Genomic DNA, 17,285 nt, shown 5'->3' with positions numbered 1-17,285 from the left:
TTACACAAACCTTATCTGGTATGCTAAGCTAATAATCTCAGATTCTGTAATGATTGTCAGCCAAAGTAACCAATGATAATAATCCATATTTTTATCTTGAAACAGCTGCAGATCATACTTGTGGAAGGCTGTGAGTCGCTTGAGTGTAGATAACACATTGTAGATATCGTCATCGTCTGCCTCCTCAGCCTGCAATAACCAACATCTGTTAGTATACAAGACTCAAATGGGCACAAATAGTGCCCGGTTTCTAATAGTCTACCCAGCCAGCTACTTTGCCCGATACCTCTTGCAGCAGCTCTTCGACCGAGTGTGCAAAACGATCGGTCATCTCGTCAATAAGCTGTGATCGGGCAATGTCCACACGGTTCATGATGGTGTACTCTTCAGAGCAGAGGATGCTATATGTCTTGCTGCAGGCCTCAAGCACATCGGCCTCTATGTGCTTCTCCACAACCAGACGGATCTGCTTTAATAAGGCGTCCAAGTGCTTCTCCATACGCCCAGCGCTGTACACGTCCAGGTCAAAGTACTGGGGGATTTGCAGCAGGTTGGCTACCTTCTCTGAGTCTGCCTGGTACTTTGGGCAAAGTAACGGAGAGATGAGAATTAAATAAAGATGACAAAAAATAAATAAATAGTGTATGAGGGAAAAAAAAGTTACAAAACTAGCACAGAAGGACTAAAACGGGAAAGAAAGACCCATCAATCAGCATGCAACGCTTGGCTTCTGTTTCTCAGTGAAATAGTGAGTGACATTTTACACATATAGCCAGCAGACTTAAGAGATTGAGGGCGCAAAGTATTCAGCAGCAATTCTCACAAGCAGATCATTTATTTTGACAAACTGATCGGTCTTCTAGCCAGGTCATTTATCACTGGTCTCTCCCTTGATGGCCATGGGCAAGCTAAGAAAAGCCTTACCTTGGACAACAGCATGGGTAAAGCCATGATGAAGTGCTCTGTCAGTTTGTTCTTATCATCTATCTGGGTCTTCCTCTCCTTTGCTGTCAGCACCTGGACAAAAAAATAAATATATATATATATATATATGTATACACACACAAACACACCCACACACATCAATGATTCTTTTGTTGGGACCAAAAACTGAATTATTTTCCCCTCTTCATATGACCAAAAAAGGTACTAATGAGTAGGAAAATTCTTACTATTTCTGTGTTTAACAACATAACATATTCACATAACGTCTTGCTAAAATTATTTGCTGTAGTTTTATGCACATAATTACATATTTTAAAAAAAATCTGAAAAAGTGGAGAACAACAAAAGTTCAATACAACAGAATCAAAAGTACAGATGAGCACATTAACACAGACTCTGGTAAATAAGGTGGCTGCTTTTACACTTAAGTATAATACATCATCACATTTCAGATCACAGTGAATTCCTCTTCAACATGCCCACTTGGCAGGTACAGTCATGTGAAAAAGCAGGTTTTTACTGGACTCCATACAGTCCTGGGAAACCCTAAGTTCACTTTGTGATACAAAAGCTTGTAGAAACACTTTTAGCAGCTGTAATTTGAAGCAATCATTTTCCGTGTGGGAATTTTGCCCCACGTGTCTTTACGATCTTTATTCAGTTCATTAACGTTTGCGGGTATTTCTTTATGCACAGCTTTCTTGAGATCCTGCCACAGGATTTCATTCAAGTTGAGGTGTAGACGTCTTTACATATTGTGTTGTCGATTTTTGCCTGTGATGTACTTCTAGAGTTGCAATTTTTGAAATCTCTCTGAGATTTGAATGCTGTGACCTTGGGATGAATTTTCTGGAATGCCCAATCCTGGGAGGACTGCAGCAGCGTTAACACACACCTCATATTCTCCAGACCCGCAAACTACCAGATGTTCAGCTTTTATAGATGTGCTCAAACTTGCTGATGACCCATTAATCAAGTGGATCTGATTAATAGCACCTGGCTCGTACTCTCCCCGTTAACTCATATGGAAGCAGTAAAGGTTATCACATGACTGTATAAGGTTTCATCTGCAACATTCAAAGTGAATACTCTGAGTGTTTCTGGAGTATGATATGTGTATACTTTACACACCCGTTTGCCAGTGCCTCTGCCAACAGGTGGGTGTGCCTCTGCTGCCTGTCGGATGGTGCACACCATCAGCTCGATCAGCGCACTCTCCTGCCTGTCAGACAACACTACAGGGAAAAACAGAAGACGTTTGAGCAGAGGAGAGACAAAGACACAGGAAACAAAAGAGAAACCGAATGACAGCAAAGGTCGGAAACAGAGAAAAGGATTAAGGGAGCGAAGAGTTTCAGGGAACAAGATTTTATTACATCATCTCGTCTCTCTGGTTCTCAGCGGTTGTATTTTATTTGATTCAGCTTCTCCCAAAGGAAATAAGATCAGTGTGAAATACTGTGTGCCTTACTCTCTTCTCCCTGCACGGGCTCCTCCAGCAGCAGTTCAGTCATACACTCCCAGTCTTTCAGCAACTCTTGAGAGCTTTCCCACAGAGAGTCGACAAGGTAAGCTGCATGCTCGTGGAGCTACACACAAAATCACATTGAAAGAGACTTCAATCTGCAGGCATCATTCTGGAACTACTTTGTGTTTGTGAGTGCCCAACATCTAAAACACACAGTATGCTGATAAGATGTGTGTTTTCATGAGCGTTACCTCACTCTCCAAAAAGAACAGCACTAGCATACGGATGAGATTCCCATTGGGACTGCTCCTCCCTCTGCGTTTAGCCAGCGCTTCTTCTGCTTGCGGGTCATGGCGACTGAATAATCTGTCAGCGAGTGAGAAACAGACAGAATAAGAGTTTTACAAATTGAAAACTAACAATGTTATTACACCATAAATGCCCTAATTAGACTCACTTTCTGTGAAGAAACTCTCCAGCAGCAACAGCGACCGGCCGGTGAGCAGAGTACACCAGGTGGTACACATTCTCACAGTCCTCGTTGGACAAAGCATCTTCACTGCCCCTGCAGCAGACAATTTGCACACAGGTTAATCAAGTTTAAATCAATTAGAGCTGGTTGTGAGAACAATATTAAACACGGGAAATAACTGAAAACGCCCAAAGGATGAAAGCAATAATTAAAAATTAACAAAATATTGCATATAAAAAGAAGTCAAAGGAAATAGCAATCAAAAACTATTAAACTAGTTCACAGTAAACTACCAAATCTATTTGTGAGTGTGACTGAGATCCTCTCCTCAGCTAAAGTAACCCAGGAACTGAGTGTTCAGTACATGATAATCCTCGTCTTAAGCATGTGATGATAGCCAAAATATAATCTTATGCTAAAATGCTGACCAGAATCTAAAAAGAAAAAAAGAGTTTCATATGTAGGCATGCAAAAATACAGAGAAAGATCAAAGCTACTCACTGCAGAATGAGTGTGACCAATCTAATGGCCTCTACAGCCACGTCATACTCCTTATCCAGTGTCATTGATACTATTCGGTCCTGCCAAAACAGATAAAGTTGAGCAGAGAAACAACTGCAGAGAACTAGAATAAATAAGGAGAAACAAAAGAGAATTCAGAAAACTAAAAAAAAAATCTAAACACTGCCCATGTCTACTGTGGAGCTATAAGAAAGCAGCCTCAGTTCTCGCTGCTAGCGTTACCTTGAAGCGGTTAGTGAAAAGCTCTAGTTTGGGGAACAGTTCTCGGTTTGTGTACAGGTTCTGCAGAGCCTTCAGGCACTTCAGACGCACTTCTCCTTGCTAGAAAAAAAACAAATAAATTGGTTCAAGCAGGCCAAACATCTTAAATAAAATCCTGCTGTGGTGGACTACACATCTACCATTCTGTATCTGTGAAAATATCATTCATCCCCTTACATTAAATCCAGTGGTAAATATCAGCCAAGGGTTGTACAAAAACTCCTAAATTTGCTTACTCTATCATGTAGAGTCCAACCAACATATTTTAGGTAACTATCATTAAGAAATGCGTCGCTGTACATCTTCATCCACACGCCGATTTCCTCAATACAGATGGCCCGAATTTCAGCGATCGCATCCCTACAAAGTAAGAAAAACAGAATCACCAAAATACTTTCAATATTGCTCTTAAATCCTCATCACTAAGGAAGGGAACATTTAGAGTGTGTACCTGTAACGATGCACAAAGATGCCCTTGAAGATGGAGTTCATCATGTTCTCTATTTCATCTTGGTTTTCCTGGAGCTGTACAAGAAAGACTTTAAGTTAAACACTCGGATTTACAGCTAAGTAGTACCACACAACCACCTATGATAATCTGAGACACTTAAAAAGTAAATCCTGTGATATCGAACCCAAACGCACCTCCTTCCTCTTCTGTAGCAGCAGTTCCAGCTTCTCGTTGGCACGTTTGCCAGCTATCTTGTTCCTCTCAGCCTCGTACTGTCTCTGGGTGTTGTCCTGGTGAATGCTCAGGTTCAGCGCTACATTTACCAGTGCTGTCATCAGCTTCATTGCTATGGAGAGATAACAGCATTCAAAACCTTTAGACATTTCGTCCTAGGAAATACACTTTCAATCTACCTAACAAAAGTGTGCACAAGTCCAGATTAAGCTGTGCAATGTCAAGCAGCAGAAAGTTAATAAATAACTGTTAGTACAAGACACAAAACAGACCTCGACGCAGCAAATTATTAGTTGTTTTTCTGTCTTTATCACCACAACGAGCTTATTTTGATCGGTGTTAAGCAAACGTAATTATTATCTCCCACTGTAATATTACTTGTGTTATCAGCCCATGTGGAGGTATTTTTGGAACAATTACTGCTTGCAGTTCAAACAAATATCATGTTGTTGGTACCCGCCAACGTGGAGGTGTGCCTGAAGGCTCGCACTTGAGAGTCAGACAGTCCAGTGAGGAGGGAGATCACAGTGTCCATCATGTACTCGTCATAGATGATGCTATACTGACACTGGCGGATCAAAACGCTGATAAATTCGCAGAAGTTGTAACGGAACTTTTTCCACATAGGTCCTGGCATGGTGAGAGGATAATCCCCACTATCCTGTTGAAAAAAGACAAAAACAAATAACAGACAGATTACAGTTATTTTAACTTCTTGTTCTTTATTTTTTTTGCTCAACTGAAACACGATACAACAATAAACTGATTTGAGCTGTCAGTTCGATATCATCAAATTTGTCCACACGTCTTCAACAGAGTGTAATATATGTGCATAACTAAATAATAGCACGCTCACAACTATTTAAATCATGTTAATTTCTGCTTATTTTAGCAGACAATTACCTCATCAAACTCCTCGGTCATCTTACGGATGATCTCTGCATTCTGCATGTTCCTGAACATCTCAATCCTCACGGTGCCTGGTTACAACAAAAAACAGCAGATTTGGTAGTCTTGTCTATAATGCATGCACACAGGATGACAGATTTAAGTAAAACACGCCTACCTTTGCAACCTGAGCACTGGATGAAAAAATTGATCAGGTCTAGCAGCGCCAAGTCTCTGTCCTGTTTATATGACTCAATCCACTCATCCACTACTGACTGTATACAGAAAATAATAATCAAATGACAAGGACAGTGAGAAACATAAATTTACAAAGCTTCAAACAGATATAATACATTATAATATCTGATTACATACTTAAATATTTTATTTAAACTGGTGCTTATGAAATCAAACCTGTGTTCACTGACCTGCATGGCACTCTTTCCCAATTTGACCACTTCAAATAGAGTGACTGGGTCTCCCCCATCTCCGTTATGTTGAGCCACACCGTTGGCTTTCCCTCGCCCTCTGGCCACACTCATAGTCTTGTCTGTTGGCGACTTCCGTGGCTTCTTATTGGATGTCTGAAATCAGGGAAATGTCAGTTAAAGAAACCGTTGTATGTACACCCATCCCCAAACACAGACTTGCACACAATGGGAAATATAACAGCTTCTTCCTACACCACCCATCACACACTTCAAAACCACCAGACAAAATCAGAGACATGCATTGTCTGTTAACCAGATTTTTTTCCACAAGTTTCCCCTTTCTTAACAAACTCTTGTACCGGTGCTTGTTTGCCAGGTCTCCCTCTCTTCTTTTTTCCTTTCATCTCTGGATCTTCCATCTCACTTATGCTCATACTTATTCCCACAGTGTCTGTTGCCCCAGACTCATTGGATGAGTCCCTGAAAGAGCAAATCACAAATGCATTTCATTCATTAGCGTTTAATGATTGTATTCATTAGTCAAATTAAATATTCAATTCCACTGACAGGCAAACAAATGAATTGGGTGAGTTAAAAACAAACAAAAAAAACCCACTAATGCACTTGTCACTTTGAGTTTAGAACACTATAAAGGTCAATCAAAAACATGTCTTCCCAAAGATCGTTTTAAAGTAGCATCCAGTCCTACAAATATCTTTCATCAGCTACAGGAAACAAACCTTTAAGGCCAAATGTGATAAAACATGGAATCTAAAAGAAATCATTATTCACTTCCAGGCCAGGTAGCCTAAAAAAAATCTAAAACAATTACTCTTGTATTCTTTTAAATTAGCCTGATTCTGGATGAGTGGATGATGAATGGATAAAATAACCAATTAAAAAAACAAATTTAATGCTGGATTGTTGCCAAACTGACAGTTGCCCTTTATAAAAACTCACTGCAGGACAGGGAGCTCTGAGGTGATCATCCTGGTCAGTAGGGGGACTGATGACCCGTGCAATTCTTCTTATGGGTCTCTTCAGGTGTGACGGAGGTGGTACAATATGACAAAACTGGTTGGAGGGAAGGGGGGTGATCTGGAAGGTCAGAGAGGAGAGGCTCCAGGACGGACTGAAGTTAACTTTCTTCAGCTCCTGAAAAGAAAGAGAAAGAGAGATTTATTATGGTTATAGTTATAATACAGATTTGATAACCTGTTAACCAGTAACCGCTATTAATGACAGACATTCTGGTGTAGATATAGAAATACATATATGCAACATTCAGGCATTATTCAAGGGTAGCTCTCACAATACTGATGAGGTCCTAAAGTGATTGCTTCATTCAGTTGTGATTCATTAAATAGAACCGGGATCTAAATGGTTTGAATATTAAATCACTGAATACTTTTATACGATGTCTAAGTGTTCATTGTCCAAAGAGAGTCAACTATAAAATGTCACTGAATCCTGAGAGAGGCTGTTCAATCACTTGCTGTGGAAAATGAGCTGTCAGTGTGGAAACGGGGAGAGGAAGACACCAACTGGTCAACTTGAGAACAACAACAGCAAAATCTCAAGTTGGGTGGAAAAGATTTGTACACAGTGCTGTTGTCAAACAATTTAACCACAACCCACTGACACTTAAAGAATGAGCATTTCATTAATTTAGTGGACATCTTCTACTGACTTAAGAAAAGCTCAGCTCAAAACTTTATAAACTCCTAAATTCTGTGAGTTATGTTAAAAACACTGCAGAAACATGATGTATTACCCTCTAGTTAAAGAAAAATGGTCTTTTGACAAAAGCTGGGGAAAGTATGATGTCAAATAAAATATGGCAGAAATTGGAAAAAAAAAAACCTCTGGGATTCAGTGAATGATGGAGATAAACAAATAATCCAAAAATGCTTTTCATTTCATTTTCATGAGCTGACAGCTAAGCTAGATCCTCATTCAGAAGAAAGGCAGCTAAGTGAATTATAACATTATTTGTTGACCTGTTCATATGCTAATGAGAGCAAAGAGCAGAGGGTGAGCAATACCACTGTCAACCTGAAGAGGCAGTATGATCCACAAAGTCCTCTGCCCAGCATCTATCTCCAGACTGCCTGACTGTGTTTAAACTGGGAAAAGTGGGTTGAGAAAAATCAACTGACACTCATTTAAGTCACAGCTCAGTTCCAATCTAGTTCAGTTAATCTACAGAGTGTTTTAGTGATCTATTTTCCTTAGAGTGTGTGTGAACGCATACATGTGTGTTTGAAAGTAGGTCTGGGCAACAGTAGGGGGCAGGCTAAGAGAGTGTGTATTTAAATACTGTCTTCCACACAGTGTTTGTACTGTGGAATAGCATGGGCAGGAGAGCCCCCTTTTTCCCCATGATGAACTACACACGCATACACACACACACACTGATCTGAACAAACTGTACAATTGCAAGAAACAGACCAGCTGATTTAGATCAGCCAAATAAGGATTTTAATAACTAAACAAGGATAATGTGTAACCCTCCAAGTAGCTTAATTAGCTGCAAAATATAATACACATAGTAACACTTCAAAAGACAGCAGTGAGCAAAGCCTTTTAACAGCTGGGAATTTACATGCACATTTGCATGCACATAAGCTTTTAATTGATTCTGGCCTTCTGCGTTCCTGCTGCACAGGCGCAGAACAGCAAAACAAAAGAAGCCTAATTCTGTTCATATCATTGTGCATATAAATTACCTGAACGTTTTTTTGCACGCAAACGCTGAAAAAAATCTAGATAAGCAAATCCTGTAAAAGTAAATTTATAATTAATGTGCAAAAGTCAGATGCTGCATGCAAATACAAAAAAGGAGTACTTATAAACTTACAAAATAGTAAATGTTTCCTCTCCATAGATTTAAATAGCATAAAATGATTTAAATTAATATGTATTCGATATACTTGCATGCACATAAGCTTTCAACTGATAGAATGGAATAGTATAAAATGATCTGTATTCATGTGTACGCGCTGTAATGGGGCAGCTGTACCTCAGAAGGTAGCGCAGGTCATCTACTGAACGGAAGGTCAGTGGTTCAATCCCTGTCCAGTCTGCAAATATCCTTGGACTAGATACTAAACCCAGTTGTTCTCCCATGCAGCCAATGAATGTGTGTGAATGAGGTATGTTGTGTAAAGTACTTTAAGTGCTCTGGGAGAGTAGAAAAGCACTACATAAGGATCAATACACTTACCATGTGAATTTCTGTCTATGCGGACAGCAACAGATATGTGATTTTCAATGTTTTAACAGTTAATTGCTGAATTTTCAGAAACAGATTGCACGTAATTGCCAACTTGACCCTATTCAATTGCTGATGTCATACTAACTCCATCTTATGGCAACATTTATGACAGTGTTGGTATGTACGACAACTCAACATCAAAAAAGAACTTAAGAGTACGACTTTATCTTGTTATATACTTTGCAGGTGAAAATAAATACATGTTATATGAATACTCAGCATATCACTAAATGTTAAAAATCACATTATATTGTGAGTATTGTAAGTATTGTGATAACCTCATGTCATGGGCTGTCTGGCGATCTCCACCTATAATCTTTAGCATTAGGTATGAAGTGCTTGAAGGTTTCAAGTGGAATAATGCAAAAAATAAGCTGTGAGCAAAATAAAAACAGAACCCCACCATTTATGGGCATGTGTGAGGTGTATGACAGTAAATCTGACGGTAATTGACAGGGCACTGACCAAAGACGGCGGCGTTAATGAGTTGTTATTTAATTTAGCGCAATCATCTTGAGTGACTTTAATTTGCAGATTAATCTCAATACAACACTTCACATCATTCAGAGTGCCAGCTGAAGCTGAAAATAATCAAAACGCTGATGTGCACCGCAAAGGCTATTTTTCACTTGAGACTTGTAATCAGTGGAACTAAATATAGCTTATTATTACTAAGGGATCACAAAATGTAGCGAGGTAACAGCTCTGCAGCCACATCCAGACTGACAGAGCATAGAAGAAAGAAGGCAGGACTGCTCTTATGTAACTTCACCGCTGCCCCACCCAACAACTCTCCCCTCTAGAGTCGGAGACGCCAACCCCACCTCCACCTCAGTCCCTCTGAATTTCACAGACTGTTATGTCTCAGCTGTTAGTTCTTCTTCTTCTTTTTTTTTTCCAAACCCCAACATGCTTTTCCTTCCCTTTCATCATCAGATTATCTTCCTCCGAAGGGACAGAAGCCAACTTCATTTGAATCAATCCTCTTGTCATGTTTTTTCTCAGTGAGCTATACAGTCAGGAAGAGGAAAAGGGTGTGTGTGTGTGTGTGTGTGTGTGTGTGTGTGTGTGTGTGTGTGTTACTGAGAGCTGGGAGCCTGCCTGACCCACTATCGACCAACAACTAAATAATCCTCAATGCACATTTGCTCCTCAATTTCTCTGCACTCTGTCTCTCACACCCGCACAAACACAGATGCACCCAAGAGTGCAGACACTTCAACAGTAGACTATGAATAATTTGCAGCGAGTCTCCTCAACTACTCTGTTTTGGAGGACGCGAAAGAAGCTGCCAACAGCATCCCGCCCTCTCTCTCTCCTGAAATCCACTTAGACAATAAATGTATAAATGTACGCAGCATGAACTGTTATGAGTATTTTTTCCATTGCAGGCTAACTACAGGGAGATAGTGGCACTGATTAGTCCCATGACGCTTGGTGTTCTGCAAACACCACTTAGCCACCACATTATAACCAGCTGCCTGATAAGGTCCTCTGTGGGGGTGTTGCAAACCATATGAAGATGTTGCCAAGGGGATTTTTTTTTTTTTGAGGTGAAGCTTAAACGGATTTAAGTCATTTACTCATTAAATGATTGTCCTTGCTTGGAATAGACTTGGTAGTTACTAGCCACTTCAAATCGACCTGCAATTCTGACCCAGCCATAACAGCCATGCAAGATAACAGTGACGTCTCCTTTCAAAATGCATTACGTATGAACAGCTTTGTTTTGATCTGTTGAGCATATATTAAACAGCTTCCAAAAATGGGGAAACTAGACATTTACAAATTTTCTAGGAGACCTTAAGTATTAGTGGTAAACTGGAAGATCATGGAATGGAAAAGTGGCCAGATTTCCATTGCAGGACATCAGGACAGGTGAGAGGTGGTGCAAGGTCTACAGGACTGGACAGTACACATGACAATGAAAACCTTAAATTGTAACCCCCCAACAACTGGGAACAAATTGTTGCCAATTTTTTACTGTTCTTTTTTTGCAATAAACATAGTTCTTGTAATGAACTTTTGTAAGTATTTCCACACAATAACTTAAATATTACAATGTCTGACAATACTTTTGTTGAGGTTTTCAAAGTTGCTGCTTAGAAGTACCGAACAACCCTTACAGAGCTCCTGGACAAGGTGGTGGTCACCCTATAAGAATATGCTAGTTTAAAAACAATAAAAATTGACGTCATGGCAAACATGAACATCACGTATAATTATCGTAGAAGGAAAATAATAACAAAAACAAACAAAACAAAACTACACACATGTAACATATTCAGGATGTAAGTAAAGCCGCTAAAACCATAAAGTAAAGACTTCTACTCCAGAGACAATTATGGTCTGTTAAGTGACTTTATCCTCAGTGTGTGCGCAACACTGTGTGTGTGTGCGCGCAACACTGTGTGTGTGTGTGTGCAACACTGTGTGTGTGTGTGTGTGTGTCTGTGTGTGTGTGTGTGAACTTATGAGTGAGTGTGAGACAGAAAGACAACGAGCGAGCATCTGAGAACCACTTAACATGCATGACATGTTCTCTAGGAGGCAGGCCGGCGTTGCTATAGCAACTAGTGTGGGTCATAAGCCCGGCGGTGATGGCATATTTGATTGGCTGCGTGGAGACAGGAGGGACCATAGTTAAGAGGGGAGAGCAGAATAGAACGGGACCAGTTACATATCCAGTGAGTGCTCCATGAAATCTGATTTAAAGACTATTTCAGCACTCTTCCAGTGTTGGTTAAAGTTGTTCTGATATTAGCCTCTCCCTCCCTGGGACATCTACTTTGAAGTACCCTCGCACACATAAAATAAGCTTGACGTCTCCTTCCTCATGGGCAGCTTTCAGTCTCATTCATAATGCAGCAAAGACTTGGGCAAACGATTAAAAGTTTATTTTTGCACAGAGCAGACCACGCTGTAAATATGTGGATGTGGAAACCACAGCATGGCCTTACAATTCCTTATTAATAAAACTTTTAGGTTGATTTGGTGAGACTGCAATTTAAATGATTGGAAAAAATGCATGTGAAAAAAAACAATACAGCATATTTCTGACATCTAACTGGGTTTTTTGTATGATCTCGGTGCCTGAAGCCATACACCCTCTCCGAAGCACTCATGCATGTAAACGGCTCAAGTTGAGCCGTTTTCTCTGATAAGGCGCAGATAAACTGGCTTTCTACTCTGTCCAAACTGCTTGTAAGGATGTCCCTTCCACCTTACCAATATGAGATTAGCAGGATCTGTGTCCCACTGTTTCTGTAACTTACAAAAACAGACGATTTGCACAAAAAAAAGAACATAAAACACAACTACACCAAGTATAACAGATGCACAATTTAACCAGAAAACGTACAGCCCATCCAGCGAGTGATGGGCTGAAATCATATTAGTATAATTTATAGAGTAATAAATCAATTCCAGTGCCAGAGACTACTACAGCGAGGAAAACCTTGACAGAGAAGCATCAATAAAGCTTCACAAAGCAGTTTTCTCCAAACTAATGTTTTTCGAGGTCACTTTTTACCTGCCTGTTGGGAAAGATTTTTATTTTTAATTAACACTTTTACTATGACCAATGTTACATAACATCAGAAGAGTGTCTTATGAAATACCATGACAACAGAAAACTTATTATGTTCTTTGAAGAATTAACCTTTACATATTTTTCAGGTGAAATGTGGTTCAGTTCGACATCTGACAGCAGTAAAAATATCATAAATGTCATTCTTTTAGAATGAAATTCGATTACCTTTCCCCCAAATACACAAAAACGGAAAAGATTAAAACATTTTATACTGTCGTAAAAGGTGCTACAAATTTTTGTACAGTCAGCCTGTTCCAGGCTAAATTTGTATCTACTCAGACGGACTTTAAAGTTACTAGTTTGGGTCAAATCAAGAACAATCCTGAAACTGTACAGGTCATGCCTGTGTGTCTTTTTTAATGGGACTGTGTTGCTAGAGTTCAACTGACTGTGTCTCCACATCTGGCCAGGTTTCTACGGGGACAGGGACCAATTGGTCTTTGGGAATCTTTAAACAATAAAATGGTAAAACAACATAGGAGTGATCATACATGATGCACACAAGGAACAGATGGTGTTCTCACACATACTCTCTGTATTAGGGTGGCACAGTGGTGCAGGGGTTGGCAGCGTTAACTCACTGTAAGAAGTTTCCTGGTTTAAATCCTGACTGGCTGTTTTTAGGTAAACTCTGCATGTTCTCTCGATGCCCGCGAGGGTTTATGAATCCATTGTTAACACTTTGAGAGCTTAGAAAGACCAGAAAAGTGCTAAACAAATGCAAGAACTGTTAGCGCCTGCAGTGGATAACCAAATAAGCAAATAAGAATCTATTTATTCTGAGATCACTGACATTAAAACAGGATTTATAAAGAGGTTTTTGGGTGGGTGTCATAATATAATAAAGGCACTACAGCTGCCATTACACTGAGTGCGAGAAACACGTGTCCAGGACATACACGCACAGAAATTTTCCAACCACTGCTATGATTGCATAGATCACTTTTTAATGAATTGTTTTTAAGTGTGTTTTGTGTTTTCAGTGTCAATTAATGTTAGCTAATGCTAGTATTGCTCATTACAGATAATCAAAATGAGGATTTTTATATGAGGCAGAAGTGAGAGTAGTGTTTAACAGTTGTAATCATTACATAATAAACCCAGGCAGCTTGCCATTTTCACTTACAATATGTGAATCATTATGGCGGTTATGTTTTCATGTCTTGGGTCATATTATTACACATCAGTAGAAGATTTTCTCTAAAAACGAGTTTTGTGCGGCCTAAAACAAAGCCAAACAAAGCACTCTACCTGCTCTCTGAAGTGTTTTTAAGGGTTAATCATCCATGTATTAATGTTAGATGTGCTATTTATATATTCTAAATACATCTGTAGTTTAAAATTTGGTATAGACAGTTATGAGGGAACAGTTGGCCCATGCCCAAACTGGTAAAGGCCATACCGTGAAAGCATGACATATGAACAGCATGTAAGGGTTGAGAGAGAGAGAAAACTTGTCCTTCCATTTAACTGTTTTCTCCACAGCAACATAAAAGAGTGCAAGGCCAGTCTCTGTGTAGCTGGTAATGATTTGTAATAACTTGTTACAATGATCACTCAGCAGTGTGGATGTCAGCACTTTTACCACCTGCGTATAAAATTTCCACACAAATGAAATGTAAATGTTAAATAAGTTCACATAAAATAGCTAAAAGAAAAAGTGCTTCCACTTATCACACAGATAAACATCTGGTAGGAATCCTCCAGGGCTTAAAAGTAAAGGAAGCCAATGATGTGTCAGAAAATGCAGTTCCTCAAAAGGCCACTTGAGGCTTCAATGCGAGTCAACCCAGATGTTACAACAGAAATATGGCACTATTTTGCTCCATATATTAATTTGAGAAGCACTCACACTTCTCTAAATACAAAGGTTCTTTTCTGTTATGCACCAACTGTTCTATGATAATGATTTTCTCCGTTGCTCCTTTAAAGTATTTTCATAGAACCAAAAAAAAAAAAAGTTTTTCTTTACACTTTTAATTGTTTATGGGCCTTTAAAACCGTTTTTAACAGTTGGGTTCATCATTGCTTTTACCTCAACTGAGAGAGTCTAAATATTTCTCCAAAAACTTAAAGAAGCGTTACATACACCTTACTGCCACGGTGGTCCCTGCTGGGAGATTCTTCTGGCAGCTAAAACCTGCACTGTGTCTGCTATAATTGGCCATTATCTCCAGAGACATAAAGTGACAAGTTTCCAACACTCTAGGCTACAATGAGACTTAAAAAGCAAGACTGGATTCCTACTACTAACATCAGGATGAAAGAAATAAAGGCTGGCTTGTCAGGCACTGCTCACTGCTCGTGAGCTGTGAGCAGTGCCTGAATATATAATATAACCAATATAATATAGCCAATATAACCAATCCAGCCTTGCATGCTATTTCTGTCTCTATGCTCAAAAATAAATAAATAAATAAATATATATATATATATGTTCATGAGACTAGTCCACAAATGAATGTCCTGGAGGATTCACATACTGCTTTAATGTGGCATGGAGAACAACTTGTTGAGTGAGCGGCCGAGGTCAATATTACAATTTCTGAGATATTTCAGGGATTGAGGTGCAGGTTATTAACACATCTCGCATCTCGCTGGGCCCACTGATGAGAGAAATATGTCAATTTCACAAATAGGATTAGCATCACTAGCAAACAAAGAAAGAACAGGTAATTTGTAGAATAGAACAGAATTTAAGTTAATTCAGTGATTAGAACAGAAAGCGATTCAAGGTATTTTGCAAGTCAATGGGGTTTAAATCTCACCTTAATTAAGATAAAACCTATAATACCCCCCCCCCCCTTTTTTTTTTTTTTAAATCTTGGTTCTGTCACTTTAAATATACAGCTGGAAGAAACAAAACAAAGTAAGTGGCTTGTCAAAGTACGAAGACATCCACAGGATTGCAGCAATGGAAAAAGTACTGTTACAGTTTATATTTTGGAGATGAGGTGAATGTTTGAATGAAGATTAGGCTGAAATTACTTTAAGGCACTGGAGCTCAACAAAATGCATTTTAAAATGGTTGTTGAGCTGACTGATTGCAATCACAATGTTTACGTTTTATGTTGACATGTGTTCACAGATTAAGCCCGGGCCATTAAATGATGTCAAACAACAATTTGAAAGGTACAGAGTATGAAGTTAAGAGTTCCTCTCTGGTTACTTCCCAGCTCATGCCATTTGAATCAGTTCATAATGGCTTAATTTCTCCTGACATAATCGGTATTCCTCGTGCTTCCAAAACTACACCTGGCTGACCAACAAGTAGAAAGCTCTGCAAAAGCTTAGACATTTCTTATAACCTGTTTGTCCTTACTGATTAAAAAAATCCATTCATACTTGTACTTTCAAAAATGTACTTTCATGTACTTTTCAGTCATCTTTTAACATTTCAACTGCTATACTATTTATGAGTTAAATGTAAAACAGTTAATATGAACTATTATCAGGGCACCAGAACCTGAGTAAAATGCCTCTGCTATAGCTGTAAGAGAGCAGCGAAGGCAAGAGCATTAAAACAGAATCTTTGTGTCATTAAGCAATTTCATCCACTAATATTAGAAACAATGATATATATATATAATTCCAGCTCCATGAAATAAAAAAGCCGGACAAATGATGACCACAGACACTTCTAGATCAATTTTTAGACTCTCTTATGATGACAAGAGTGGACCAAGCCAATTAAAAAGACTCTTTTATTACCTCCGTTTTTGACCGTGGCCTTCAACGAATCAAACTCACATCTACTTCTAAACAAACAAAAGTAAAAAGGTGCATTTAACATCACTTTAATAAACAATTTAGGCGTATTTTAAGCCATAATTTCTATTAAAATAGAAACTGCTCTTCTTGAATCAATAAATGCTGTATACAAGACAAAGCCAAGACAAGACTGTCAACTATCTTGTTTAAGCCTTACAGTAGAAAATCCAGCTGAAGGAAGCAGGAGAGGAGTTTTTCTCTGTTTATATTACAGCCAAATGCTCAGCGAACACACCACTATGCAACAGGCTGACAAACAGCTTAACTTGGTTTCTTCAGTATACTATAGCAACTGATCTTCTGAGCAACCGTTACACAGAGCTCGGATTGAAATGGATTTGCTTTTACACTTCTTTCTGTTACTATGTTCAAAACTGGTCTGTACAATAATGTGGGGCATGCTGCCTTATTAAAACTGAATGGACTGTTATGTATATGCAAATTGTCAACGACTGCAAAGCACTGATCTCTACATGGCTTTCGGAATAGAGTAATTTTCTGCTCAACGACCGTTTAGCAGTTTAATTATTTTGTAAAAAAAAAAAAAAAGGATTCAATTTGGGCAAGAATGTGGCCTATAAATTCACCTCAGCGGTGATCTCTAACTGTAAACCATCATCAGTGTCTCCTCTCTGCGTGAATGTGGTCTCTACAATATACATTTGACACCACTTTTTATGACAGCAGACGCTATAAAGAGAAAGTGGCACAGTGAGGTATCTCTGCTCTTTAGTCATACGTGATTTATCCCTGAAGAGTCCTACAGCAGTGTCAAGGGTGAATGCTGGCTGCTCAAGGATATTGGTCTACTTTAGTCAGGCAGGGTTTAAATGGATTCAATTAACTTCAATCTTGGTGGACCTAGTGGCCTGAGGGATCATCCAATGATGGGAAAATCCCCCAGACGGCACACCAAAGTAACACAAGCGTCCTAACATACTGAGAGCTAAGGAAATGTGATTCACAAGCTTGG

General features: G+C 39.1%; 1 protein-coding gene across 1 annotated transcript in view; it reads right to left on the bottom strand.

Annotated features, from left to right (window-relative positions):
* The window catches only part of stag1a (STAG1 cohesin complex component a), a 38,355-nt gene that overhangs the window by 6,655 nt on the left and 14,415 nt on the right, over positions 1–17,285 (bottom strand). The window contains exons 2-19 of the mRNA XM_085257093.1: positions 6,633–6,827; positions 6,032–6,152; positions 5,670–5,825; positions 5,420–5,516; positions 5,257–5,333; positions 4,810–5,014; positions 4,314–4,465; positions 4,120–4,193; positions 3,905–4,028; positions 3,630–3,728; positions 3,387–3,466; positions 2,871–2,978; positions 2,665–2,779; positions 2,417–2,534; positions 2,077–2,180; positions 925–1,017; positions 287–580; positions 119–189 (exon numbers count right to left, since the gene is read on the bottom strand). Coding sequence (XP_085113219.1) covers positions 119–189; positions 287–580; positions 925–1,017; positions 2,077–2,180; positions 2,417–2,534; positions 2,665–2,779; positions 2,871–2,978; positions 3,387–3,466; positions 3,630–3,728; positions 3,905–4,028; positions 4,120–4,193; positions 4,314–4,465; positions 4,810–5,014; positions 5,257–5,333; positions 5,420–5,516; positions 5,670–5,825; positions 6,032–6,152; positions 6,633–6,661 — 2,117 coding nt within the window. The 5' untranslated portion in view covers positions 6,662–6,827. The remainder of the gene's footprint in view (positions 1–118; positions 190–286; positions 581–924; positions 1,018–2,076; positions 2,181–2,416; positions 2,535–2,664; positions 2,780–2,870; positions 2,979–3,386; positions 3,467–3,629; positions 3,729–3,904; positions 4,029–4,119; positions 4,194–4,313; positions 4,466–4,809; positions 5,015–5,256; positions 5,334–5,419; positions 5,517–5,669; positions 5,826–6,031; positions 6,153–6,632; positions 6,828–17,285) is intronic.

Source organism: Mchenga conophoros, linkage group LG19 (assembly GCF_057382185.1).
Source record: "Mchenga conophoros isolate Kocher_MC1m ecotype Shallow Benthic linkage group LG19, M_conophoros_male_GT1.1, whole genome shotgun sequence".
Classification (NCBI taxonomy): domain Eukaryota; kingdom Metazoa; phylum Chordata; class Actinopteri; order Cichliformes; family Cichlidae; genus Mchenga; species Mchenga conophoros.
The sequence above is the reverse complement of the archived record's forward strand: the minus strand, read 5'-3'. Positions and strand labels throughout refer to the sequence as shown.